This window comes from Channa argus, chromosome 2 (assembly GCF_033026475.1).
Source record: "Channa argus isolate prfri chromosome 2, Channa argus male v1.0, whole genome shotgun sequence".
Classification (NCBI taxonomy): Eukaryota; Metazoa; Chordata; class Actinopteri; order Anabantiformes; family Channidae; genus Channa; species Channa argus.
In genome coordinates this window covers 19,557,574-19,585,406 of record NC_090198.1, presented here as the reverse complement: position 1 = coordinate 19,585,406, position 27,833 = coordinate 19,557,574, and the positions used below count along the sequence as shown (strand labels likewise).

The 27,833-nt window shown below is 39.4% G+C and overlaps 1 protein-coding gene across 3 annotated transcripts in view; it reads right to left on the bottom strand.

Annotated features, from left to right (window-relative positions):
• gpc5a (glypican 5a) overlaps positions 1-24,131 on the bottom strand; it is a 109,562-nt gene extending 85,431 nt beyond the window's left edge. For 2 of the 3 annotated variants that reach the window (XM_067496207.1, XM_067496208.1), the window contains exons 1-2: positions 23,749-24,131; positions 20,263-20,424 (exon numbers count right to left, since the gene is read on the bottom strand). In XM_067496207.1, coding sequence (XP_067352308.1) covers positions 20,263-20,424; positions 23,749-23,899 — 313 coding nt within the window. In that variant the 5' untranslated portion in view covers positions 23,900-24,131. The remainder of the gene's footprint in view (positions 1-20,262; positions 20,425-23,748) is intronic. The other variant, XM_067496206.1, reaches the window with a different exon arrangement.
• Positions 24,132-27,833: the final 3,702 nt, after the last annotated feature.

The following is a 27,833-nucleotide window of genomic DNA, read 5'->3' as shown; positions in this document are numbered from 1 at the left end:
TTTGAAAAAGCGCTGCATGTATTATCAAGTGAAGGCAGCACAACAGAAAATGTTTCAGCACTGCAACAGGCCTGCCTTAATTCCTGTATCTTACTTTTTCAAGTTTCTGTCTAAGCTAATACCTGAGTCATAGCCATTCTCACATCATGTGCTTGTCATGTGCTGGGAGCCAGTAGAAAGGGTGAAGGCCTGGAGCTGCCTAGGGGGCTGAGACTCTTTTGGGGGGGTGACCAGTGTGATGAGGGTTTAGACAGTGGAGTTCTGTATAATATGCATCGATGTCGAGAGGGCCCCTGGAGGGGGAGACTGCAAGAGGGAGCAGAGAGGGGTCTGGCATGTCTACAGTCTTTAAAAAAGAGGTACCAGGAACCGAATCTGATTGCAGGCCCTCTGTGATCTTGCATGGATGTCTAACAAGCTCTGAGCCTTAAAGATGTGTGTGTGTGTGGATGAGAAAGAAAACTGCGCCTCCTACGCAAGAAACACTGTAGTCTGAGAGCAGCCTGAACAACTGCAAGAGACTGTTTAGCCAATGACAGGAGTGGCAAGTGCAGTGTAGATGTGCTGGTGTAGTCGAGTCAGAGATTACTGCAGTCCTCAGGTGCATGAAGCGGAGCAGGCAGACTGAGGAGGGCCTCCACAGGGATAACAACATGTGCTTCATTGGGAGTTTACCACATTAGATTGTGTAATTAATGAATCTCACCTGTCACCACATAATGAATCTGTGTAGTACACACATTTGTCTCCTTTTAATTTTTGTTTCTCTCTCCCTCAACTGTTTCTTCTTGTGCCCTCAAGATCATAATCTCCTTATCAAGGTACTTTCAGTTCACAGGTGCATAAAGACGGACTTAAAAGCCATGGTTAATAAGTTGATAAGTAATTCTGCCATCAACAAGTCTGCTGTGTGAACACCCACACAGGCGCTGCCAGCTATTCAGGCCGTTTTAATGACATTATGTTTCACCAAGAAGAGCACGAAGCAGCGTCTCTCACTTGAAGGCCAAGACTAGCAGCCAGGCTTCTGGGCAAGCCTGAGGATGAAAATAAGAGGGGTAAATAAGAGGGTGATCTAGAGGAGCTATAAAGGAAGATAAGGGAGGGAGAGAGAGAACAAAGTGTGTGTGTGTGTGTGTGTATGTATGTATATATATATATATATATTTTTTTTTTTTTTCTCCTCTTTTGAAGACATGTTTGTCCTGTTTCAAAAAGTGAACAGTGTCAGATAAGCTTGAATATTTCTGTCTCAGCTGCAGTTATCTATATTTTTAATAACTGATTGAAGAATTAAATGAGGACCACAGTCATCTGTCTCATCTGCATTATTGGTTCTGCTCTGCCATTCTCACTACTGGAATCCTAATGAATGAATAAATGAATGACAAAAACCTTTACAAGAGTGACACGCATCAGGATGAAAGAGTGAACGAACCAAATGACTATTGTAAAAGGTTTTGCTAATTTTTAGGATTTGCAGTTGGCCATTTTAACCCAAACCATTTGTTATAGTATTTTAGTTATAGATATTAAGTCAAACTTTGGAGAGGACACTAGGTGAGTTTCTGCCACAGTGTGCCTGTTTTTCCTCTGTAGGTTCCCACTGTTAATGACCCAGCTGAGAGTTCCTGACAGCAGGAGGAACACTGAGAAGAGGCTGAGCCAGCATAATTGAAAAATCCTTTCATACTGTGGAGTTAATTCCTACGCAGAGGGTCGGGTCTGCTTCAATTAACTACAGCAGTCGGACAGATGGTGGGCATTGTTGCTGAATAAAGAATTGAACGGATGAAGTGTAGTGTATGTTTAAAATGTGTGATGGTTAAATATTCAAAGATAATCTCAGTCTTGATAACAATTTCTGATTATTAAGTAGCCAGATGATTTGTTTACTCGAAAGTTTGATACATGCACCCAACATTAATTTCTTACACATTACTAAACCAGACTGTGAGGTTTAGATTCATTTTGTTTTACAGCAGTTAGTGTTTAGTTTGTGTTTTTGTGGCAGGGGCTAAGGAGTTTCCTGTTATTCAACACAGTGACAACCAAGGACGATGAAGCTTAAAGGCAGAGACAAACAAAGAAAAGCAATGGACGAACATATTTCTTACACATGAACATAAAAACAAGGACCAATAGCTAGTGAACGAAACAAAAATCACATTTATACATGCACACGTTTGCTGAAAGCTTCTGTTCACATTTTACAGTTTCAATTCAGACAGAGAAAACATAACTTTGAGATATTGAATATCTAAACTAATATCAGACATTGTGCGTATATGTGTATCTTTTAATTTCAGTGTATTTTATCATTTTATTATTATTGCAACATGGTTGAATTATTAATTTGTGATGAATATAGAATAAGAAATTATTAAACTAACATGTAACCTTCAATCCATCTTGTGTGTTCTTTACGTTCACTAGAAAAAAAAAAGGGATTAGAACTCCCCTACTGGCATGATAAATAACTAATATATGAACTATAGAGCTTTTAAAGCTCAGGTTTTACTGGCCATCATTCAGATATACTGACTATTATAAAACATTCACCAAGCCCCTTCAGTTAAATTCCTCCATAGCTTAGCTATTCTCCATGTCTAAGAGCTTTTAAGTTTAATCCCATTTTCTTCCTTTCTGGCATAATTGCTGTGCTTCTCATTTTCTTTTATGTAGGATGATCTGGTTAACTGTGACATGGGTAGCTAACTGAGTGATGAGTTACGCTTAAGGTCAGCTGGCACTAAACTACAAAAACTGGATTTTTATTTCAGTCTGTTATGCAAACTTTTTCAATCTGTTTGTCCTTCTGTATGAGTTAGCTGGGAAGGAAACAGTCATATTTTGGCATAAGGTGAGGACAGCAGGCAACAGGAAAGATCATTTATTATTAGTATTATTAAGGAACATGGAAGCTATAATAATACAGCAAAAGTAGTAAAGACACACAAGGTTAATGAAAAAGAAAATGCTGATTGGTGCTTTTGCCACCAGAGGGAGACATTTTCATTTCCTTTTATACATATAATATGCAACATACAGAAATGAGATCAGTGGGATATGGAGCAAAAGAAAACAGCAGAACCTTTGAACATGTTACATGCTCTTTTAACTGCTGACCACCTTTTCAAATGCAGCCTCAAATATCTGATCCAGACATTTAAACTCTTCTGTTTAAATTCGCATCAACTCTTCTGATTTGTTTCTGGGTGTCAACTAAACACCAGCAATTCCAACTATAAAGCATTCAATATCATGGTTAAGGCAGGTTCAGTCACACACACACACACACACACATACACACACACACACACACACACACACACACACACACACACACACACACACACACACACACACACACACACACACACACACACACACACACACACACACACACACACACACACACACACACACACACACACACACACACACACACACACACACACACACACACACACACACACACACACACACACACACACACACCTGCCTTTGATTGACTTTTTCTCAGCATCAAATAGATTTCTCTGTCCATTATTAATAAAACATCAGTTTTGGTCATCAAAACTACAATTGCAACTAACACATGCTTAGCTGCACTGTATGCAACTCCAAATGATGAAAAGTGGTACTACAATGAGATGAGCTAATACAATTGCCCCGCATCAGCAGGCACTAATGAGATTGCGCATAAAAGGGTTCTGGTTATTTCTGCATACATGCATATGTGCATTCATAGACATGTCAGTGAAAACAATTGTCAGCTGGAATAAGAGCCTTGGTGATTAAAGATCCTTTTAAAATAGACAAAAGACCAGAAGCTCCTGCGTGCTCTCTCTCTCTCTCTCTCTCTCTCTCTCTCTGTATACAGTAAATATGCTACAATGCAATGCATCCCTAAATGTGCCCTGAACAGATCGTATCAATATCAGCTAGTTTGTTTGATGTTTCCAGGTTTAGTGCGCTCGAATGCCACCAGCTGACCTCAGCTGTGCTGTTGAGCAATGCAAAGATGGCTTTTATTAATGTGATTCATCCTCTCTGAATGGCTGTGACCACAACAGAGGAGCTCAGTGACATCTGATAGGCTGCAGAAAAGGCCATTCTCCAACTAGAGAGGATGAGTCAGTGGCTCTGTGGGTTCAACTCATCCCAGAGCAAGACACACAATGAAAGGCAATGGCTTACAGGGTGGCACAGTCAGTACAGTCAACACAAAACTATGTCTTCATTGTGGCACATTAGAGGATGAAAAGTGCCTGCATGCTTTGTTGTTCCAGCACGTAGTTTGATGACATTATATGCTGCACACATACTTATGGCAACTAAAGAAACAGTAAAGGCCAGACTCAGATGTATGGCAAAGCTTCTTCCTATGCAGTGTAGAGTAAAATTTGCTTTATTTCCTTAAAGCATATTATTAATTTTATAGTTTTTTTAAATTATTCACTTTGATTTGCTCACTCATAATTGGATTTTCTTCATACACGAACAAAAGAAAAAGTGATCTAATCATCAAAGTCACAAATATCAACAAAAATGCCTTTATTAAAACACAACCATTACAAATGCAAAGCAATTGTTAAAACATTAATAGCAACAGTGTTTTAAAACCTGGTCTAACCAACTTTGGCAGCATCTCAAGCAGGCGCTTCATGTAGGTGTAGAGTAGACATTCTTCTTTATAGAAGACAGCTTCAGCTCAGCTCAACCAGACCTCCATTCTTTTTTAACCGATTGGACTCCAGGGTTTGCAACATCTGGCTCGAGGTGAAGTTTAGCAACATCAGAAGCCCAGCGTTGACAATACTTTTTCCATTATCACTTTGACTGTTTGATTTGAGTGTATTTGATAAAGTCATGAAAGATTAGAACTGTCTTTAATAAGCTTAGAAATCCTGCGCTTGTTGATAATTGTGACCTTGGTGTAAATCGTCTCACATTTTGTAACCAATTTATGCTGAAAACCAGGAAATTGCAAAAAGTTACTTTTTCTTGTTCCTGTTGTTGATATGATCTCCATATTCTTGCAAATAACAACACCTAATAAACTCAAAAATGTATGATGTGAACATTACGAACCATTACTACCACATTTTATTTGGCCTAACTTTACACTTTAAAAAAAAAATCACCATTCAAGAAAACAGACTGAAAATTTGCTTTAAAATTGCCTGGTAATAAATTCGATCTACTTTAATATAATAACAGACTCTTAAGCTGCTGGATGCAGAAGGTAAAAATATACCTGCCGGTAATCGCTCTGGAAGTGCCAGTAAACATTTACAATGTTAAAGTACTTATTAGCTAAAAAAAGAAACTGAATGTTGTGTTTTGATAAGAAATTTAAATAAATCTTATTTCAGCTTTTCTGGCATGCCATATTTTCACACATTACATTAGTTTGTGAGGGGAGAGAGCTGCTTCCTCTTATCACGCAACACACTACAGAGCTCTCCAGGTTTGAGCTGAGGAAGTGTGACAAACCATACTTGGCTACAAATTGACAAGACAAAAAAAATAAATAAAAAAGCAGAACAGATGAGAAAACAGATAATGCAAATGAATCAGATTTTGCAGCAAAACAGCAGCATCACACGCAAACAGACACGCACACAACCTGGCAGACCGTCCAGATGTAAGTTCAGATTTAGGTGAAGCACAAAGTACTATTCATTGTGAATGTGTACCTGCCTGCTCTGATCTATAAACAAACAACCACATAAAACTGGTTTGTGTGTGCGTGTGTGTGCGCTTAAACGTGTTTAAGCATGTTTACATGAGGAGTAAACACATACTGTTAAAAAAGGGAAAAGGCCATATCAGTCCGTTTCATCTCTAAATGTTAAGTTCACATCAGCAGCAACTCAAACAACACCAGACTGTCCAGCGTGGCCTTCAGACAGCAGGGAGAAAATGTTCCTGAGAAACGTTAAAAAGCCCCAGGATGTTTTCTTTTCCGCCCCTTCTGTCCACAGTTTGCAATAAAGGGTGCATTGTTTGAAAACTAAAACAGTTGCCTGTTCAGAGGTGTTACAGACGTATGTTTTGGCTTTGTCTGAGAAGGAGGGAGGCAGTGAAATGTGATTTTAGTTTAAACTTTTTGGGTAGTGAGGAGAGCAGGAAAGTTTAGGAGACGACAGAACGAGAGACAGAACGGAAAAAAGAAAGAGAAAGGAAAGAGAGAGAAAGAAGAAAAACAAAGAAAAAGGAAAATAAAGGCAAAGCATGGAGAGAACGAAAGAACACAAAGTTAAAAAGGGGTGGGGGGGGAGGAAAGCAGATAAGAGGCACATTAGAACTCTGAATCATTTTAATCTATTTTGCTTGGAGTCAGACTCTGCTACTATCAGCCTTTATCTCGTTGTACTTCCTCTTTACATCAATAAACACGCTCCTCCTCACATACATTAACTGCTGACAAACTCATATTTACACAGAGCAAATTCTGCCCTGCTAGCATCAATCTGACAACTCCCACCTGAACTACAACCAAGGACAGTGTGCTGTGTCTGGCATCTACCTTTTTACTCCCTGTCTCTTTCTCCCCTTCTCTATTTTTGCTCCACAAGACTTAAAATTTATTTGAAAATGTGTTACAGCTCTTCGAAGAAAAGAGAGCTCTGTTGTGTACATAGCCTTTAACTTGCCATTCAGAAAAAGAAGCAGAGAGGGTCAACAGAGTTGGTCACAAGCATTTCTTGTAGGGAAGTGTGTGTGTGCGTGTGTGTGTGTGTGAGCATGTGTGTGCACAGGACTTATAGGTCAAATAACCTTTCATGCATTCTGCACATGTAGAACCACAGGTCAGGGTTAGCATACATTGACTTGTAAAGATTTTTACAGAACACACATACACGCATAGAAACCCAGATTGAGCTGCCACAGATTTAAAGTCAGAGTGAGAATAATAATATAATAAACCTTTCAATAGCTTTCAAAGGTGGCTCTGTGTGAGTCTGTTGAGCGTTTCCTGTGGCTGGCCTTAGAGAGCTGTTAGATGCCAGTGAAGGAGCAAACAGGGCTGTTATAAGCCTGAATAGAGAGTCTAATGTGCACAGCATGCCAGTGATTATTCTATTGAACTGGGTAATTACATTAGATCTATGAAAGGACGATAAGGTACATTAGGTTCAAGGGCCTGACATTGGTAAGCTGAATAATTTCACCCTGTTGATTGGCCTACAAAAGAGGAGACATGATGTTACAGATGAACCTGTCTTTAAAATAGCCCTTAACTTAAGTGTTTAAAAACGGTATAAAGGCATAATGGCACATCGGCATTCCTGCAAAGCTGTCAAGTTAAGAGCCTGTATATTAAGGCATCCATAAAAGCATCACAGTAACAGCACACACATAGATAATTAGCAAAAAGCTAATAAACTATCATCAGGAGGAGCAATTTACAGCAAAACACATTTGGCTACGGTATATTCTGAGGTAAATAGCCAATTGGGAAGAGGGTTTGGTTTAGTGGGTAACCATCTGGTTACCCACTAAACCAAACCAAAGTCAACACTTTTTTTTTTTACCCAACAAGACTAACAAGTGAAGAGACACACACACCACGAACAACCTGCTCTACCTGCTTTACCTCCTGAATTAAAGCCACCCACATCTACAGGTGCAGAATCCAAAGAAGAGTACAGTTCACTCATCAAGGAGTCATGATGTGACCTGCAATAACATGTTTAATGGTAGACATATAAAATAGGTCCCATAAGCACATCTTCATACTGAACATCTATTGGACCCTGTATACATCTTTAAAACATTACCTAACTTAACACCTAATGATATCTAAGTGTCTGAGTTTTGATGCCTCAGAAAGCTGAAATGGGGACCTAGACCACCCTGATATGATGATATAGACGTCACATCCACGTCTACTACATCAAATGTTTGCCGGAAAGCTTTTGTTAAATAAATAAAATCTAAACTTGATTTATGATTGTTGTAGCTGGTTTAGGTAAGTTTCTTTTATTAACCTGTTGTATTAAAGATAATACTATACTATTTTCACATAATCTGATGTGACATATTCTGGATTCATTCCAACATTCCAGTAGTGAATCACTGCAGTCAGAAACAAATGCTGGATCGTCTTCTTGCCGTTGGAGCTCCTAAATTATGGAAAGATTTACCCCTCAACGTTAGATCAGCCATATCCCTTGCAGCTTTAAAATCATTGCTTATGACTTTTTTTCTGTTTGCTTTTAATACATAATTGAGTGTTATGCTTTCTTTTAAATTCTGTTTTTATGTCCAATACTGTGTAAAGAGCCTGAGAACAGTGACATACTTAACAGAATCTTACATGCATGAGCCAGACTCATGTCAAGTGATGCTACAATTGTCCTGATAAGCTAAAACAAGGGACGATGATTAAAAGGTTTATATCGAACATACTTTCCAGCAGCACTGGGCAGGTCATCAGACACCGACTCCCAGTAGTAAAAACAACAATCATTTGTTTGTCATGCCAGGATACTGGTGATAAGCAGAACATAATTAGGCCATTATGTCTGCCATGTAGGGAAGAAGGACAGGTTGAGCGGGGAAGAAAGTAAGAAGGGAGAGTCACAGCAGACAGTAGGCTTGGTGTGTTGCTGTTTGGGATTTCATCGCCCAGACGACTACAGCTAATCCCTGGAGACTCCTTTCTTATAGGAAGTACTTCCTTCCGTCAGACTGACAGAAGAAGGGATTTCTCCAAACAGTGAGAAAGAGAAACAAAATCCTAAGAAACAAGCCAAGACTCCAGGTGAAGTTGAGATGGGGGGGGTGGGTATTACACTGATGTTTTCATAAAAACTGCACTGTGTTTGTGGTGAAATCCTAGCAGTTTCCTTTTAGTATCAGATAGAGAAAGTCATTTTTCTTTGTCGATTCCCGATGTGCCAGAGTACAGCCCTAATTTTTGTTTGGTTTTCCCTCGAGTTGGACATGTAGACTATTTAAAAATAATATATTTTAACTTCAGAGCTACTTCTACAAAAAGAGCCTATTATGGCACGAACCTTTCACTTAACATATCACTAAATCAAAGTAACATTTCCCTACACTTTCCACACAGTTTGTGTGAAAAGTGTCTGCTCATTCTTTGCTCGTCCAGTCAGCTCACAGATTCAAACATCACACTGGAATATTCAATATCCTAAAGCTCAGAAAAGGGGTAAAAACATGTCATGGTAAATGGTCTGCACTTATATAGCGCTTTTCTACCTATTGGCACTCAAAGCACTTTACACTGCTTCTTATTTACCCATTCATGCACCGATGGAGGAGCTGCTATGCAGCTGGCCAACACTCACCAGGAGCAACTAAGTTGGGGTTCATTGTCTTGCTAAAGGACACGTCGACATGTGACCAGAGGAGCCGGAGATTGAACCAACAACTGTGAGATTGGTGGGCAACCACTCCACCTTCCTGCGCCACAGTCGCCCATGAAGCTACAGTTTCTGTTTAACAGTGTGCTGTGTCATCTAATCTAGAAAATGGCTCCAAGACAACAGCCAGGAGCCACATATCTCCATTTCAAACGGGCACACAAGAGACAAACAATTTAAAGTGCTGACAAGTGTGCGTATTTTTAGGGCTCATCCTTATGCAGCAAGCACAGTAGGTGTATGTAGAATATATAGGTGTGTGTGTGTGTGTGTGTGAGTGTATATATAGACTTACAGAGAAAGTCAGTGTGCATCAGTATTAATGTTGGCAAGTGTGTGTGTGTGACTGCGGATGTCCACTTCTGGGACTTAGGAGAGGTTGAGGATTTGAATAATGTCAACTGAACTGGATCTGCTTAGCAGGAGTAAACACACACATACACACACACACACACACACGCAAAGTCAGTTTCCAGCCTCATGGCTCACACTGCAATGGCACTCAAATGTTTGTCTTTCAATTTTAGATAGGGCTGCTGTGTACTAAAAAGTTATTTATGGAAAAATAACATATAAAAGCATTTAGGATTTAAAAGATTTAAAATTAAAATAACCATCTTAAAGTGAAGAGTGAGACCTGAGTAGAATTTATGATAGAGCTGCTGCACTAGATTACATGAGATTGTACAGGTGTACCTGAGGAAGTGGCCAGTGAGCGGGACGGTATTTACCATAAAGGTAAGAAACACGGGAAAACGGACTGTCTCTACCAGCACATCTAAAGCCCTAATTGTTAAAAGGTTGCAGACAATTTCCTAGCAACCAACAGAGATGCCATGAAGTCCTTTCTAGTGCAAATCTGCATTTCCTGTATCTTTTTTGTTTTCTTTCTATGAAACAAACTGGATAAACTGTAGCATGCTAGAACTTTAGAGATGTGGAAATGTGCATTTTGTTCCACATACATGCTAATCTGCACTAATGTGTTGCCTGTATACTTATCATAAAGATATAGCCTTTGTCTCCTAATGTAATTCTCTGCCAAAGAACTCGTGGGCTTACTGGACAAACTGTCAAACCTTTCCTACAAGCACAGAGAATCAGATTAGAAAAGTGCTCCACTAACCAGCATGTCAGACACAGGAGCTGCTATAGCAAACACAGGGAAAAACATGGTCACACTGTTTCTTTGCAGCAGCTCAAACGCCTGGATTGTTGAAGCGTACTGACTCCAAATAATCCCGTTGCTTCCTTCTAAATCCTCATGGTCTGACTTCAAACACTGCGAAAACTTTCAACAGAATCTGGCATCCTCCCAGCCTCCTCTCCATCAGTCCCTCATTCTTCTTCTTTGCATTCATTTTCACTCATTCCTCCTGTGGATAAACTGTCCAGCCTTGAATCACAAAACCAAGCCCAAATTCTGTGGGAATCTTAGGAAGAGGCCCCTGCTTCTGCTGGTGTACACACACACACACACACACCTTATAAGAGTGGCAACAAAGAAGGCATTGCTGTACACCCAGTAGACAAAGAGTCTGCTAAATAAAAGGTCTCACACAAAAGAGCAAAGGGCAGGTTAGAAGAGCTGAGAAAAAAAAACAAAAAAAAAAACACACACAATAGCCCGTGAAGTCTTCAAACAAATTTATGGCCACTTAGTTCACACAAGGTATTTATATTTACCAGTGGTACCAGATTTTTGACCAAAATTTAAATCTTGCCATCAACACAAATATAATCATAGCTTTTCTGCTTGACAAAAATCATTTACAAAAAGGTATTTTCTGTGGATGGCCAATCTGTGTGTTGCAGAAAGACTACACAGGTTTAGCCATTTTTTTCCATGTCATCTGTCTGATGTAAAAGATATGCTCCTATTTTAATCAATAAATCTATCTACCCAGGCAACGCAACAGCTCATGTTTTTATTTGCACTACGCCCACAGACACAAAACACCCTGCATAGCAACATAACACAGGTGACCTACAACTCCATACTGTGCCAGAACATCTCAAAGCACCAAAGCTACAGTCACTGATCTGGTAAGATATTGCTGCAACTATGCTGCCTGTGTAGACAGGCATAACAATATAAGAAATGTATATATGTTGGCTTGATTTAAATAATGACAAAATGCTAAAAGGCTCAACAACAACAAAAATGACAAGTACATTTTTGATCACAAATCTAATTTCCAGAAAATTTCACTTTGTCCAATATGTAATAAAAATACAAATCTGTAGTGTTTCATTATTTATATGACACAAGTCTTGCTGTATACAAAGCCAGCTGAGGTTTTCACGCTCATAGTGTTTTTATCCAAAGTCCCTTAATGTTGCTTCTCATTCATCCACACCAATGGCAGTCACTGCCATACAAGGTGCTCACCTGACCCACCAGGAGCAATGTAGCCAGGGGGGCCGGGAGTCAAACCAATGGCCTTGTGGTCTTTGGAGGACTGCCTTACCAACTGAGCTGCAGCCACCCCAGATAGTGCAGAGTGTAAGTCAACCATGGTTTGGAAATGCAAAAAGCCAAATAGCCAGTCAAACCGCACATGGATCAGCCATGAGCACCAGATAAGCAAAGAGCCACATGCAGCTCTCAGCTGAAGGTTCACCACCACATCTCCAAATCTAGAAATGTCAGTTTGTCACATTTGTAGCTAAATCCCATTGATATTACAGACAACACCTGTGACTTCTAAACAAGCAATTGTTTGATTTAAAAGAACACCGTGTTTAAGGTCGAATTATTCAAGTTTTGCCAGCAGAATACAGTATTTATTTATTTAATAGATTATTAAAGTATAACAGTTGTTTCTTTAGCCTGCTGTAGGTCCCCCAAAAGAGGTTACTCTATAGCTAATGCAAAGTTTGCTATTGTTGAGTCCATTGTAGAGATTCAGAGACGAAAGACATTGCATTAATTGTCAAATAACCAGTTGGTCTTTAATAGTGCTCGAAATAAACCTGATTTCAGTCAAATCATTCTTCATCCTCATATCTGAGTCAGAACAAAGGCAAATTCAAGATATATCTGGAAAATACATCCAGGGCAACTTGCCAGCTGAACTGATCACTTGGTCATATCCGTGCAGCACTTGTTTACAGCTGTAGTGTTAATTTTTACAGCTGCACTAAATCAACTCTCAGTCAAAAGATATCTGCAGTATCTTATTAATCTGTGTAGTATAAGAAAAAGAGCCATTGTACTTTGATGGAAATCACTGTTTGAACTGGAGTAAGGTTACACAGACAAAGAGCTAAATCAGATGTAAGAGCAAAGCAGACAAATGGAGGGAGAAGTAAATGGCAGTGGGCCATCCTCACAAACAACTTAAACAATCTGGAGTGGTCACTGTTTTTCAGTGCCAAATGGTGGGAGCTATTGATGGAGAAATCCAGTAGTTGTAGTTGAAATGGGAGTTGTCCATGAACTATAGGGTCAATGATTGACTCCTGGTTCCCCCCTGGCTACAAGTTGAAGTGTCATTGAGCAAGAAAACACTGAGCCCCAAGCTACTCCTAGTTGGTGTGTGTGCACGCGTGTGGTTCAGAGCTTCACACATGTAAACAAACTGGCATTGGTGGAGGGATATGACGGAGTGATCAATTTAGCCAGCGAGACCCGCTTGCGTGTATTTTACCTGTTGTACAAAAAAAAATAAAAAACCCATTGCCTGAAAACATTAATTCTGAGCAGCCTCTGGTTTACCTGATTCGCAATTTTAGCAATAACTATAGAGTAATTAAACCCAATTTGTATGTGGAAATAGAATTGAAAAAAAAAAAAGTTTTTTCTTTAAATAGAAGCAGTGAAAAAGTACATTTGCTACTCTGCATATTACAAAAACTAAAATCTTTTGTCTCACACCTCATAAATTGTAGTACCAGGTGTGTTTTATTGATATATTTTTAAGAAAACAAAAAAGCAACTTCAGTTTGACACACTCTCTGGTGCTTCTTGGGAACAATATAACACAAGGAATGTTCATTCTCAAGACAAAAGATCCTAAAACACAGACTCCTATAAAAAGCAGCATATTTTCCCTGACTGAGGCAGCTGCCAATTTGTGACCAACATAGAAACTTTACTGGAAGCAAACATTATGTTGCTGTAGTCAATGATGTTTTACTGTTCAGGGCTGGTCTCAGGCAAAAAAACAACAAAAAAAAAAAATCATCACTTTTCAGGACATGAAACTCTTAAAGAATTGTGAACCACAAAAAGGAGCAGTTGGGCAAGTGTGGCAGATACTTAGAAAAACAATTGCACAGCGTTGTTACAAAAGCAGCCATATAATACTATATTTATGAGATTAGTACATAGGCCTGAGTACATCAAGCAACCATTTGATTTTTAAAGAACACATTAGATGTTTTATAGCTTAAATTATGCAAGCATTTGTTTACCAGAACCATATGAACATCCCATTTCACATCCCTGGTTACGCTTTTAAATGAACTTAAAACATCCAAACAAAATCACTGAATAAAACAGAATAAGCAAACACAAAAAAAAAAAAGAATTGCGTCTCTATTCATGGGTCTACATGTGTTTCGTGTATTGTACATGTTGGCGGTTTATAATTACGTACACCTGGTTAAAAGAAAGAAATCTCACGGAGGCAATAATATTTGTTTTTGTTAAAATTGACTCTTTCCAAATCATCTGAGATATTTGCTTACGGTACATGTAACAGTGTGTAGTGTGTAGTTCACACAACCAGATTTTATGCACTGCCACACACAAAAAAAAAGCGTATTATCAGCACCTATCAAAACAATTTTACTCCATCCCCTCTACTGAGACTTCCTAGTTTGGCAAAGAGTGTTTTGTACTGATTCAATGACTGATTGTGGTCTCCCTTCAGTCAAGCTGTGGGGCCACTGCCATTCAACTACATTCCTTTTCATTTCAAAGAGCAAAAGATGTGCAATGGATCCCTCAAAAGCTGGTAAACAGAAACACAATTAGCATTTACAAGTGCTAACATCAACTCTTAAACCTAACAGTCCACGCTGTTTGATCTCATGCTCATCAGCACCACTTAGGTTTTGGATGAAACAGTAGTTCCCAATTAAAAGCAATGCAAAAAATAAATAAATAAAAAAAAATTAAAAAAGGGCTGACAAACTATCAGCAGGATTCCTCGGTTTCATGTTGACTAAGCTGGGTTTTTTTTTTTCCCAGGCCAGAAAACCAAAATGACACACTGACTGGAAGAAAGACCACAAGCCACAGAGTGTGAATGGTTGAAAGAGCTTCATGCCACAGACATTCAAGAAACAGCGGCATTACATCTGGAACAGCCTGTCTCGACTTGTTCATCAAGCAGTCATGCAATATTAAAGATGAAATAAAAAACACTTTTAACCATCCATTCTATTTTTATGTTTCCACGCAGTACTGTCTAACTTTCTGCCCTTGTGTGCCAAAAAATGAGTCTGCATATATAGGAAGCACACATACATGTTATTGGGTCTACAGTGTCCGCAGCAGTCATGTGCTTTCTGGTCTATGCATGAAGCATGAAGCAAGAACCAGAAGACGATTCGCTTAGAACTAATTCATGCATCTCATTTGATTAATCTCAATACAAACAAAAAACAGCTGCCAGGCTGGATTCTTCTGGATTCCCTGACAGCACTGCTGGAAACAAGACTTCCACAAGGGTTTTGGTATTTACAAGACTGGTAACACAACTTGCGCTCTTTTTCATATCTGTTTACATATGGATTAAACAAACAAGACACCGTTTGTTAATTACTGTGGTGTTTGCAGGTGTACTGAAGCCAGGACAGCAGTTATGCTAAGCTAAGCTAATATGGCTCTAGCACAACACTAATTCATTGTAGATATCTGTCCCCCAACAGATCACTGCAAACAATACAGATCCACACAGGCTTCTATTCCTGCTACAACAGGGGATGGGTACACAGACATGTTGCACAGATGCTTATTAGAAATGACAATGGAAATTATGGACAGTGCAGCAACAGCAAAAAGAAACACTTCTGTGTGCTGCGCATGACTGAACAACGTGAAAGAGTGAAAAAATTAGAACACGTTGAAATAAATGTTATATACCTTTCATGATTATAATTAGGTGCCCAGTTTACTTTTCTGGCACATGCACAGTTGGTTCACTAGGACTGCAGACAGTGTTTGGCTTGCACATGGTCATCCATAAAGAGTCTGCCTGGACACTGGGGAGATGATGAAATTGACACCATGAACACAGATATGAACACACTATGAATAAAGTAAGACTGACCATTTAATCAACCAATATGACAATGGTATTCTTCATCCCTGCTTTCATTTTGCAAAATGCAAAACTATTCCTTAAAAGCAATAGTTTGAAAATGCACAGTCACTTGATCTTTAGGATATTCTTGTAGGAGGAATGACCTAAGACCAACTCAAGGTTTCATGCCTTTATGAACAGCTAAGCTAACCAAGCTAAGGAGCCCATTTCTCAAAACCACTGTTTTTTCTTTTTTTGGAGGGATCAGAACCGCAGAGTCAGTTGTTTGAGCCTCGGTTCCTCCTGATAACAAGTCAAAGTATCCCTGGGCAAAAAAAAAAAAAAAACAGCTTTTGGCTTGTACCTTCCTGTGTTGGTTTAGCATGAGGTTTTTACACAGGATGCCCTTCCTGCCACAACACTCCCATTTTATCCTTGCCTGGGAATGGCACCAAGGTAGCCCTAGATGGCTGTGCGGGGCCACACCTGGTGGGGTGGGCATTGCAGTGGCGATCTTAGAGTCTATTGGGGCCCTATGGAAAAATGTATGCATCATAAAACCGCTATGCTTAACATATGGAAAATACACTGCACATCAAACAATAACTTAACAGTAATATATTGTAGAGATTTATGGTACACTAAATTTCATAACTTAGAATTCATAGCTTGACAGTCGAACATCCCAACTCGATGCTCTACCCATTGAGTGTCCCTGGAAATGACACTAAACCTCCCCAAGCTGCCCTCGATGCATGCTCCTTAAGCAACTTAGAATAAAAGCATCTGCTAAATGACTGAATGTAAATGTAACTACGTTCACATGTACCTTATACTTAATGTAATGAGTTCCATCTTGTCTGAAAGTGTGCAACATAGGTTCAAATTTGTTAATGAAAATTGTTATGCAGGTTCACTTAGGCCACAACTTACTTTGTCAGCAAGTTATTACAGAACTCTTTACTCCTCACTTCTATCTTGATTAAATCATTTATAAGCTGGAGTAACCTTCAGTTGTGCACTGTGTTGCTTTCCAAATGAAATCTCCCATTTTTTTTCCCCCCAGAGTAAAGCACTCTTTTGATCTGGTGATCTCAGACCATATAGCTACGATTTGAGCAGCTCCAAGGCATCTTAGCAGCTGATTCATAATGAGTTCTGTTTGAGTTTTACTTGACTCCTGCCCCAGGGGTGCTGGGATTGCACAGGTTGGTTGCCATGGATGTAAGACAAACCTGCACTGGAAGAAAAAAGATCTCCCCTGAAGCCCTGCTCAGCAGGCTGCATATTTGGGCATTGTGTGGACGAACTGCAGGAACCTCACAAGCAGGGAATGAAAACATGCAGTCCTGAGAGACGTACTGACAGACCAGGAGCAGGAGGAGAGAAAAAGTGATATGCTGGAAAGCTCAAAGGCCGTCTGCCTGACGGTGTGCCATCCAGTAAGTCTTTATTCTTTTTTTCCCCCCCCCCACCGTGGATGCCTGTATACACACTGTATAGTGCCCTATCTTTGGGCTGTGAAATTACTTGAAAGGCAGCAGTCAGGTTCATTTAAGGACGATATTGAAATGGCACATTTCCCTGGAGAAACACAGAAAAATAAACCATTACTGTGCGATGAGCTGTGCTCTGAAGCTCGACTCATAATTAACAGCTCTCGCGTTTGTTTTTGCTTATGCGTTACTTGTAAAAGAATTGAGCAGCGTTTTTTGTCCATAAAAGATGCCCTTGAAGAGTTTCACTGTGGCCCATTACAAGCACAAAACCATCCAGTCTCTAAGGAAAAAATATTTTAAACTTTTATAGCTTATTTTCATTGTCTCCTGAGTGTTTCAGACTGTTATCCATCAACATTCTTCTAATTTCTTCATCGCCCTCTCCCTTCAGCTGCATCATAGAAAGATGCCTAATTGAAGGCTTTGCACAAAACAAATGACCACATTGGCCTGTCCCCTTTTAACTTATCCTTCTTCCTGTCTGTGGTTGTAATGCATTATGCACACTGCCTGTTCTCTCTTGTCTCTCAAATTACAGTGCAGACTGCCAATCATTTGGAGACTAAATCTATGGGACTTGTTTTTCTGCCTACCCCCAACCCACCCACCTTTTAAATCTGACAAATCTGTCGTGTCAATTTCCCCCTTGTACTCCTCCGAAATGTTTAGTGGTGTCTGTCAATACTTCAGTGGCAACTGGTCAATGTAAAATTTTACTTCAATTTCAAGATTATCCATAAAGCTGTTGGCCTGTTAGCACTTTTACAATATTATATAGAAAATGCAGCATAAGTGCTTGTGTTTTTTTTACTAGTAGTATAACAGCAAAAAGAGTTTCTCTTCACTTTCTTAGAGGTCTAAGAACCTGGCCAGACATTTCTGTCCCACTGTGCTTCCTGTATACACACTGTATAGTGCCACAATGAGTTTCCTCTATGTGACAAAAGCTCTTAAAACATCTAAAGACACCAACAAATCAATGCCACTTTGGTGGTTGTGCATGTGTGTGTGCATAAACAGATATTGTAGGCTAAAAGTCAAAAAGTCTGAGTCAGCATTTGAACAAGTATCAACTTTCAGTAGCACAGATTTACTTCAATAGCAACACAAACATTACTGAGCTGCTGGGCTAGAAAAGATTTTATGATAAACATTTTTTCCATGTGTGATATAGTTTTAGTTATATGATAAATGTGAAAGACAGCTTTTACATTCCGGTTCAACCAACTACTTCATAATTAATCAAATTCTTATTTACTTTTCGCAGTCAACTCAATCATTTAAACCACGGGATTTAAAAGATTCAAAAACAGTGCTGCAAAGCTCTCATTAGAAGGAACTTCATTCAGCAGTTTCGTGTGTTTGGTTGCTACCAGGAAAACTTCACAGGGCTCCTTGCACATGATGTTTTTTTGACATAAAATTGATTTTTATAATCAGGCAGTCGCTTACCTTGGCCTGTCATGTAAATATTTGCCAAATTGGAGGAGGATATTCAGACTGTTACACAAAACAAGCAAATCTGAGCGTCAACTCTGCCTTGGGAAATAGTTTTCAGGCATTTTGGAAACAAAACAATTGTTCCACAAAACAAGGAAATATTAATTGAATTATAGTAAGTAAATTGAATTATTAGTTGCAGCCCAACTAAACCTGTAGCCCAGGGTTTGCACTATATAAATCCAACAATTACTTAAAAAAAAAATCATTACCCGTCACCTTACACAGTAAATATAAGCGTCTTAAAAGATATACTGCAGCTGTGAATCCACTGTGTAATATCAATAGCTGAACATCTGCTGCTACTTGTATTATGCAGCCTGATGTTGGGAGCAGCTGCTGGATTTGTTGACAGATGATGTTGACAGGAAACTCTGTTTGGTTTGGCAGCAGCACACACTGGCTGCCATTCCACAGATGAAACTACGTGAATGCCCGTCATTTTTCTGTATTTTCAAACGGTGACCAGCTCCTGCAAAATCATTTGACTGTTATCCTGTGCAAACAAAACTAAGTCTCTACACTGTTACATGAAATTTAAACAGCAGTCTAAATTTATATTTAAAGGCTAAGGTTGGTAAGATTCTTTTTTTACCTATAGTTTAAGATTGTTCTATTGTACATTGTTCTATTATTATTATTATGAATGAGAGAAATGTAGTCTAATTGCAATTTGATCTTGCTGCCCAGTGCGTAGCAAATGCTCAGTACAGACTTAAATGCGTTTTAATCCACTGCTGAAAATAGTCCCCACAAATGCACTTTTTACTAGTAAACTCTAATCATAACTACAGTCATCCTCTGTTTGAGGAAATACTTAGCCTGTTTTTTTAAAAGTGAAGTTATAGATTTGTGATCTACTTTGAAATATTTATGCCTTCTGCAGCAACAAATGGGTTTGAGATGATTGCACCAGACAGGTTAGGGAAGGAAGTGGAAAGATACTGAGAGATTAAGTAATGCTTTGCTCTTTTCATAGGAACTGGTGACAAGATAACACTGGGTTTGTGCTTAAAAAAAAAAAAAAAAAAAAACTGCACTCCAACAACTTTGAAAGGACCAGCCACGTTTGAAAGTATTCAGTATTTTATAGGTGCCATGTTGCATAAGCCTCAATATAGATGTTAGTATTTTAGTTCGCCTCAAAACCTGAGTACACACATCAAACATCCGAGGACAAAAACAGGGCATTGCCCCTGCAAACTGCAGACTGCAAACACTGTGATCATAAGAGAGTCTCCTATAAATCATTTGACTTCAGTAGGTGGATAACAGCACGTCTTGGGAAACATCGTTAAAGAGAATTGGCTTAATGATATGTCTGAGACGGTACATTTGGGTCATAAGTGCTGTATTTGTTGCCCACTTATTTTAGCTGTCATATGACAGCTATCAGTTGAAGTGGGAGAAATATCCCACAGTGGGCAGGGGGAGCACACAGACTGACTCATCCACTGTTTTTACAGCACCCACACAATCACTAATCCCTCAATCTATACTCCAACTCAAAAACACACACAGTTATCCACATAAACATTTGCACTCTCATCTCAGCAAATGTTTATGACGTTCAGCCTAAACACACACAAACTCAGTTCTTACCTTGGAAAGCAGCCACATTGCGTGAGATGAGAAACTTGAGGCTGTAGCTCGACATCTGAATGAGGTTCTGGATGTCTCTCCGGGCCGCCACCTGGTACTTCTCCTCGATTTTTTTGGTGCAGCAGGTCAGGTTCCTGGATATGCATACCTGAAGGTCTGAACCTAAGATTGATAATAAATATTACCGTATTAAAACATTATGTCCTGGGGCCAGGGTTTAAAGGAGAAGAAAGTTGTCTCAGTGTTCACTTTACAGTAACAGGGAGTATTTCCATTTTAGTATGGTTTTGAATAACCCCACTTTGTGCTCTTTACGTATTAGGCCACGCAGATATGCATTTGTATCCCTGGAAAATAAATAACCTGCCAAGATTAGAAAGCCCTGCTGGCCATTTAAAAATACTTAACTCTTCCTCGTATAATGCTTAAATATCTTGCAACCAACAAATGATTTATCAAGCTACATCTGTATTTCTTAATCTAATTATCTCAGAATAAATGTTTCTTTGGGTTTTTTTTTTTTGGGGGGGGGGGGTTAATACAAGACAAACATTAACATTGTTAGAAAATACAAAATAATATAAACTCCAATAGTAAACTATAATAGAAAATAAATATTAAACATAACATTTTGTTAAATATGAAGGGTTCACCTTGTATAAATGAAGCAAATACACAGTTAGGAATTGATGGCTAACATCTTTGCATAGGAAAACCGATTGAATTAGGAAACATAGGAAAATGTTTAAAAACCTTTTTATTGTGCTGCAAGCTTGATGTACATCATGATAAAAAGTCCTTGAGTTTCAAATATACCTTCAGAGGAGCTGCATGTTGACCACTTTTTATTTTTTAGAGAAACAAATGCTTACCTTTGTGACTCACATGTAATGCTAACACACAGTGGGGCAAACTGGGGCAAAAGATATGTTTGCTCACTTTATGGCACTCTACTTCCCCTTACACATCTCAGGCCAGTCCATGTGATTTGAAACCCTAAGGGTCTAACTATGTTGTGTAAAGTGTGTGAAATACATCAGCAATTGTCCAAAGTGACAAGCAGCTTTTCGTTAGCAGCAATCAACATTGGCACTAGGTGCTAAATTATAACAAGATATCCTGCCATCCATTAACTAAAATGTGTCTTAATCTATCCCATCTTTGAGAAACGTGGGTGGTACTATGGGAAAAGTCAGGGAATCACTAATGTCAGTAGTGTTCATCGTTTGAGAGGGTCTGTAAAAAATTTTATGAGAATAAATTCATAGCTAGTGTGACTGAAACGTAAAAACAAAAATAAACAATTCTCTAAACAAACATGTATAAAAAGCAAATAATGGCACATTGGAATGATTAATGTTAAATGAAAATGTTTGGTTATAAAAAAAACATGATTATGACTAGAGAAATATAAACATTGATTCTGGAAATATGAATAATTTAAATCCATAATGATGTCGGTCACAGCACTGCACATGCGTGAAACCTAAACATAGATTTTGAGGAAAGGTCTGAGTTCCAGCTTTATCATCTCAACACTTGATGCCTCTTTTTTTCAACTATGGACAAATGTAAGCAATCTGTACACATACGGGACAATCAAAACATCTTAAAAGTGACTCAAAACTCTGTGAGAGCTTCTCTGACAAGCCTAGGCAGAGCACGCTGAGCTGTTGCCAGAGACACTATCAGCTCCCTGCCAGCTTCAAGAGTGATGAGGGAGTAGAGCAGGCGATGGCACACGTGGAGGAATTCAAACTCTTAGAGATAAGCCAACATGAAAACACTCCAGGTCCCTTTCTTTTTAACCTACATGCTTCCAAGAACTAGCACTTCCAGCATCACAGACAATAGGTTTTATTTCAACAAAATCAACTTCAGACCTGCTGTGCTGTGACCTAAACTAAAAGCTGGCCACAGTTCTTATCAGGCCGGCACCGCCAACTGTGGCTCTCAGATTCCTGGAAGTTTTTGTTGACAAACACACAATCTTAGATAGGAATTAATTCACGTCTTACACTTTCTGATATAGTTGAGTACATTAATCTGCATTTCTCAAGCAAAGGATTTACATCCTCAATGTCTAGAGCCATAAGGACTTGAAAGAACTTTTTGCTCCTGCCATAAAAGTCAGAGGTGGTGCATTTGTAAATGAGAGCAAGTGTTTTAGGGTCCGCAGCTCCTGAATCAGGAGTTTAGTGCTTAAACCGCAGGAGTATGCAATTTATCTCACAGAAAGTATGTTTCATTTAGTTAATCTGCAAAGAAACAACACATAGACTTAAATCCACCGAGCCACAAAAGCTCATTTAGGAGGAAAGACTTGTGTTGATGGCATTTTAAGAGTTATTTGGAGGTTTAGGAGGCATTCAATGTTTTTTTTTTTTTGTCATTTGGATCTGTTTCCTCGCAGCAGCAGCAGCAGAAAAGGGCAATGAAGTTTATAAAGAGCAGTTTGTGGCAAGGCGATAGTCAACACCATTAAAGATTTACTTTTCCAAGAAGCACTGAAGCAACAGCCACAAGCTGTCCAGTCTGTTAGAGCCCACAGGACATGTCCACACCCATAATCCCCCCCCCCCCAAATCTAATACAGAAGTGGTGTTACCATAGGGGTGGTGTTCAGAAAGTTAAGTGAAGCCTAGTTTACCTAAATTTACACAGTGTAAATCCTGTATATCCCTGCAAACCACTTATCTGCTTTAGACTGCTGAAGGAGCAGAGTCTGGTTTCTTTTCATCATGACTAACAAGTCATCTCAGCAGCTGTGGCTCCTAGTTTCATAGGATTAAAACAACATGTTAGATTAGCCCGGGCAGTGCCTGTTATACAGTCAAGTAAATAGCCTAATGCCTGGTAGATGCTCTACAAACAGTGGAAAATATATTACTAAAGCTCATCATAACATGACTAAAATGGGTTGAACGTCATCCAAAGTATTAAATCTCTCCACATCTATTATAAGTCTGACTGGCACAGCAGAATATGAACTAGAGAAGATACGTGTCCAAAGATTAGATCTTCCTTAAATGAATGAGCTTAACTGTGCAGACAGTAATTTAAGACACACAATTTTCCCATTTTCTGTAAATATCTTGATTTAAGAGTCTCACAAACAGATGCAATTTAATCAGCTTAAAACGCTACTGTTTACCTGTGTATATTATTATCAGAGCACACGCCTCGAAAATGTGTTTAAAATGCGTTTTAGAACTACAAGGAGTACTTCAAAAAGCCTGAAAATGACAGGTTTAAAGCTACTTTGCAGTTGAAATGCTCTACAGGAATGTTACACTCTGTGTAATAAATTCTCAAGCATCTTTTTGTACTCCAGTGACTAACATGTTGTTGCTTCAGTTGCTATGAACGGGGGGTCTGTAAAAAAATAAAATAACAAAAATAATCTGTCTTTGACTGCAGGTAACAACACACCGATGCAAACTAATGCACACTAATGCTCTGTTTTGAAGCTAAACTCCAACATACCTGGTCTGGGACTTAAGGGCAGCAACTGACTTGGTCCAATTTGTCTGAGTTGGAAAACTTTGCGCACTTCTTCGCATCCGTTTGGACCTCCAAACCCTGATCCGCAGCAAACCGCCAGCAGGAAAATGCAGTGTGTCCACAGAACACGCATTTTAATACAACACACCGGTGACAATCCAAGTCAAGAAGCCTCTGTACGCTCAGAATTCGTCTAAATTTCTCGTCCAGGTCTCAGGTGAGTCCTGTCCACATTTCAGCTTCAGCGTGGACCACGTGGCGTTTATGTTTCTGCTGAATATCATTTATATCCAGACACAGAGAAAAAGTTGCAGCTGTGAGACTTGACACTGAAAACGGGTTTGTTGTACAAGTTGTTTGGACCGACGGCGGAGGCGGTACCGTAACATTACCTGCACTCCTCGTCTGTACCCACTGCCGACCTGCGGTCTGACAACGCCATCTAGTGGACAGGTTTCAACTGAAGACCTTTTTTATTTTGATGAGTGGCAAGTGGATATTACAACAAATCTCACTTTAGAACAGAAGGGATGTTTGATTTGATCAAAACCAGATTTAGAAAGGGTTTGTACTGTCGATCCATAACGTGGAGGGTTTTACATTCATGCAACACGCAGTTACTATATAAGACACAAATATCTTTGAATGGCAACTTCAAAGATATTTAAACAACCCTCTGCCTGTTGTGAATGAAAGGACAATGCTGTCCAGACTCCTCTCAATGCTGGACAATCCCTCCCACCATAACCACTGTGTGATGGCTGCACAGAGCAGCACTTTCAGCCAGAGACTGCTCACAGATTCTCTCTCCCAGTGGCCATTAAACTGTTCAACTCAACCCCCTTCTGTAAAAAAGGCAGGGGACTAAATGGTCAAAATGTGTTTTTATTTAATTTTAATCCTCTAGCTGGGTTATTGATCACTACTTCTCATTGTCTTCAAAGTTTTTTCCTTTTCACATGGAGAGCAGCTGTAACAAGGCAACACAGTTTTTTGTACGGGATCAATAAAGTTCTTTTAATCTTACACTAGTATGTTTTAATTGAAGTTTTGAAATAATGTGAAACCATCAGGATAAACCCCTTGAGATTTAACCATCGTTTTCACTCAAACTGGAATTTCAAAAAGTACATCAAGCCCAAATCTAAATGACTTAGTTTAATATCCAGATCAAATGTCTAGTGTATAGCTAAATATGCTTAATTATAAACTATGATCCAAGTTAATAGTTTAATTATTGAAATCAGATCCCTTTAGCCACTACTGAAAGATGTGTAGTGTGTCAGAGTATTATTTTAGACTGCACCACTGCAGTTTGAACAAGCAGCATGTAAACCCAAAAAAACATTTGGATTAGTTTACATTGGTCAAAACACCATAACTTTGTGTAGTACAGGTAAATTAAGAGTTCTTACAGAGCGTTCACAAGTTGGCATTTAAATTACCATGTTTCAGAATTTCTCATCTTTGATAGAAAAATTCATAAATTGGAGCACAAAACATTTAACATCTGCAACTCTATTGAAAGATAAAACAGAAAGTGGTGTAAAAAGTTTAATTTGAACCATGTTTACAATTAAGCAATAAAACAGATCCATAGATCACATTCCAAACAAACAAATCTTAAATGACATAGGTTAAATTTATCAATTTCAGAATCAACAGTTGCCTAAGGGGTCCAGGTCGGCTTTATCTCCCCGTTCCTACACAGGCCGGGACAAGTGCAATACTGCCAGGTACACAGCATTGCTACTAATCCCCACCTGCACTGGAAGGGACATCTCCAATACGCAACACATCCAAGTGTGTCTAAATTAACAACATAGAATAAAAAAAATAAAATAAATATCGATCGAGCATATTTCATCAACTAAATCAGTTTTGCATGGATTTGCACAGCAAACATCAGTTAAAGCTGGATGCAAACCAGCAAAACTGGCCAAGTGACGATTAATAGACAAATCCGATTATTGTAGACTTTCAGAAAGATGTAGTTAGAAGTACTTCAAGTGCTCACATTGCAGTAGATAGGAGATACACTACCTGCACTATAAGCACTTTAGTACTGCTAAAACGGAGTTCACTGGACGAAAACAGGCAAAGAAAATACAAAAACTCCTGTTTAATATATATTTTTTTAAAAACAGCACTACTGGTGTATTTATATTTGACACCCCAAAAACCAAAAATCTTAACAGGTGGCGAGCAAGCAGGCCACCATCAGTTTTGCATAGATTTGCACAACTCATCTATTCTTGTAGTGCAACTATGCAAAACTAGCAGAGAACTGCAAGATATTTAAGCCAAATTAGAAATTACAAATGGTGTGGTGTCGCATATTACAGCCCCTTATGCCAGAAGGAGCACTTAGGGCAGTAGGTGCTAGTCTATTTCACTATCTGCACTAGATGCACCTTAGCACAAAGACAGTATTTCAAATAGCAAGTAAAGATCAAGGGACCTGCACATTATGTCTCTGTATTGCTGTAAGTGCCTCCACTGCAGTAGGTCTAACACAGTACTACCTGCACTGTAAGCACTTTGACAATACACAAGACAGCACTGTCTCCAGCCCCATGGTCACACTGCTTCTGTACTGGTGGTCCTGCAGTTCGTGGCAGATCTGTAAGTTCAAAAGAAAAAGAAAAAACACAAGAGGACTCAGGACAGTTTATTGATGATAAACACACTGCAACAAGTTAAAGTTAGGAATTGATATGCCCACGTGCAACTGTAGCTGTTGAATGGGTGAAAATGACAGTTCCCACCATTCGAATTATGCTCAACGGCCACACATAATGGACAACTAAAGGATTGTGTGACTGCGAGAAGAGATGCTATGATTTATTGCGCCAGCACGAGGTCAGTAAAAACATGAATGAGCAGCGCAGCCTGCGGGAGCTTCTGGCCCGCGTTCCCTGCAACACGGCAGCGCATGCGTAGGGCACGGTGTTGTTCACCCCTCCCCCACAGTCTTTAACATGGCGCCTCGAAGTGCGCCAACCTTAGCATAAATTACTTCAAAGCAATTTCGGCTAAACGCAAACGCACCATTACAGACTGAAATGTGAAACTGTGTGTTGCTTATTTAAAGGGAATACAGTGACCTGCGATTTCGGGGCTCACGGAGAGCGGGGCTGCCGTCCATGTAGAAACGGGCTAGCAGCAAACAGCAGCCGTGCTGCGCTGGTTGAGCATGTAGCTTAGCTTGATGAAAACATGACAGAACGAGTTTACGTTAGAACAGTTACACAAATTAACACCTGAGGAGGCACGGGGTTTTCTCAATAAGTGTTCGCAGTTAGCACCTTATTATTGATTTCAAAGATAATTAAATTGGCATTGAGTTTGACGACACTCAGTCATTAGCCAACAACATACGAGCACACGCTTGAAAATACACAAACTGTATATCCGTATAGTTAAGTTAGCAGCACGGCAACTACTAACTGTATATTATTGTGATACCCGCCTTAATAACCTTTATTTTGTGTTTGTCCTGTACACTAACTTAGTGTCAGTGGCTAGGCTAAGCTAGCTAAGCTAAAACGCGCGGCCTAGCGCCGCCCCATGTGCTGCTGCTTTGTTCTGGGGGGCACTTTAACTCACACACCACTGCACTCGAGGCTGAGCAGCAAATTAACAAGATTTACTAACGTACTCTATTCATATCAGACTAGTAGGCTTACACATACTCATGTGTGCTTAAGGAACGTTAGATTTTTTTCTTAACTAGTTGCTAAAGCGCAGGGGAGAAAGCTCCGGACAGCTTTTCAAATCTCCCTCATTCCCTCAATGGTGGAGCTGAGGGGGCTGCCATGCGCCTCACGTTACACTGTTTTCATCGCCAACATCTCATTTAAGCGTTAAGTGTTTTGATACCCGCACCAACACGATGTAAAGACCCGTAAAAACGGGGATAAAACACGTCGCTAGTGTTTTTATTCAACAAAACAGACTGGAAAAACAGCCCGACTTCCTTGCTGATAAACATGCGCTCGGTAACGTTAGACACTCACCAGCCGAAATCCACCATCTTCGCTCACTTGCTCGGGCTGCCGTGTAGT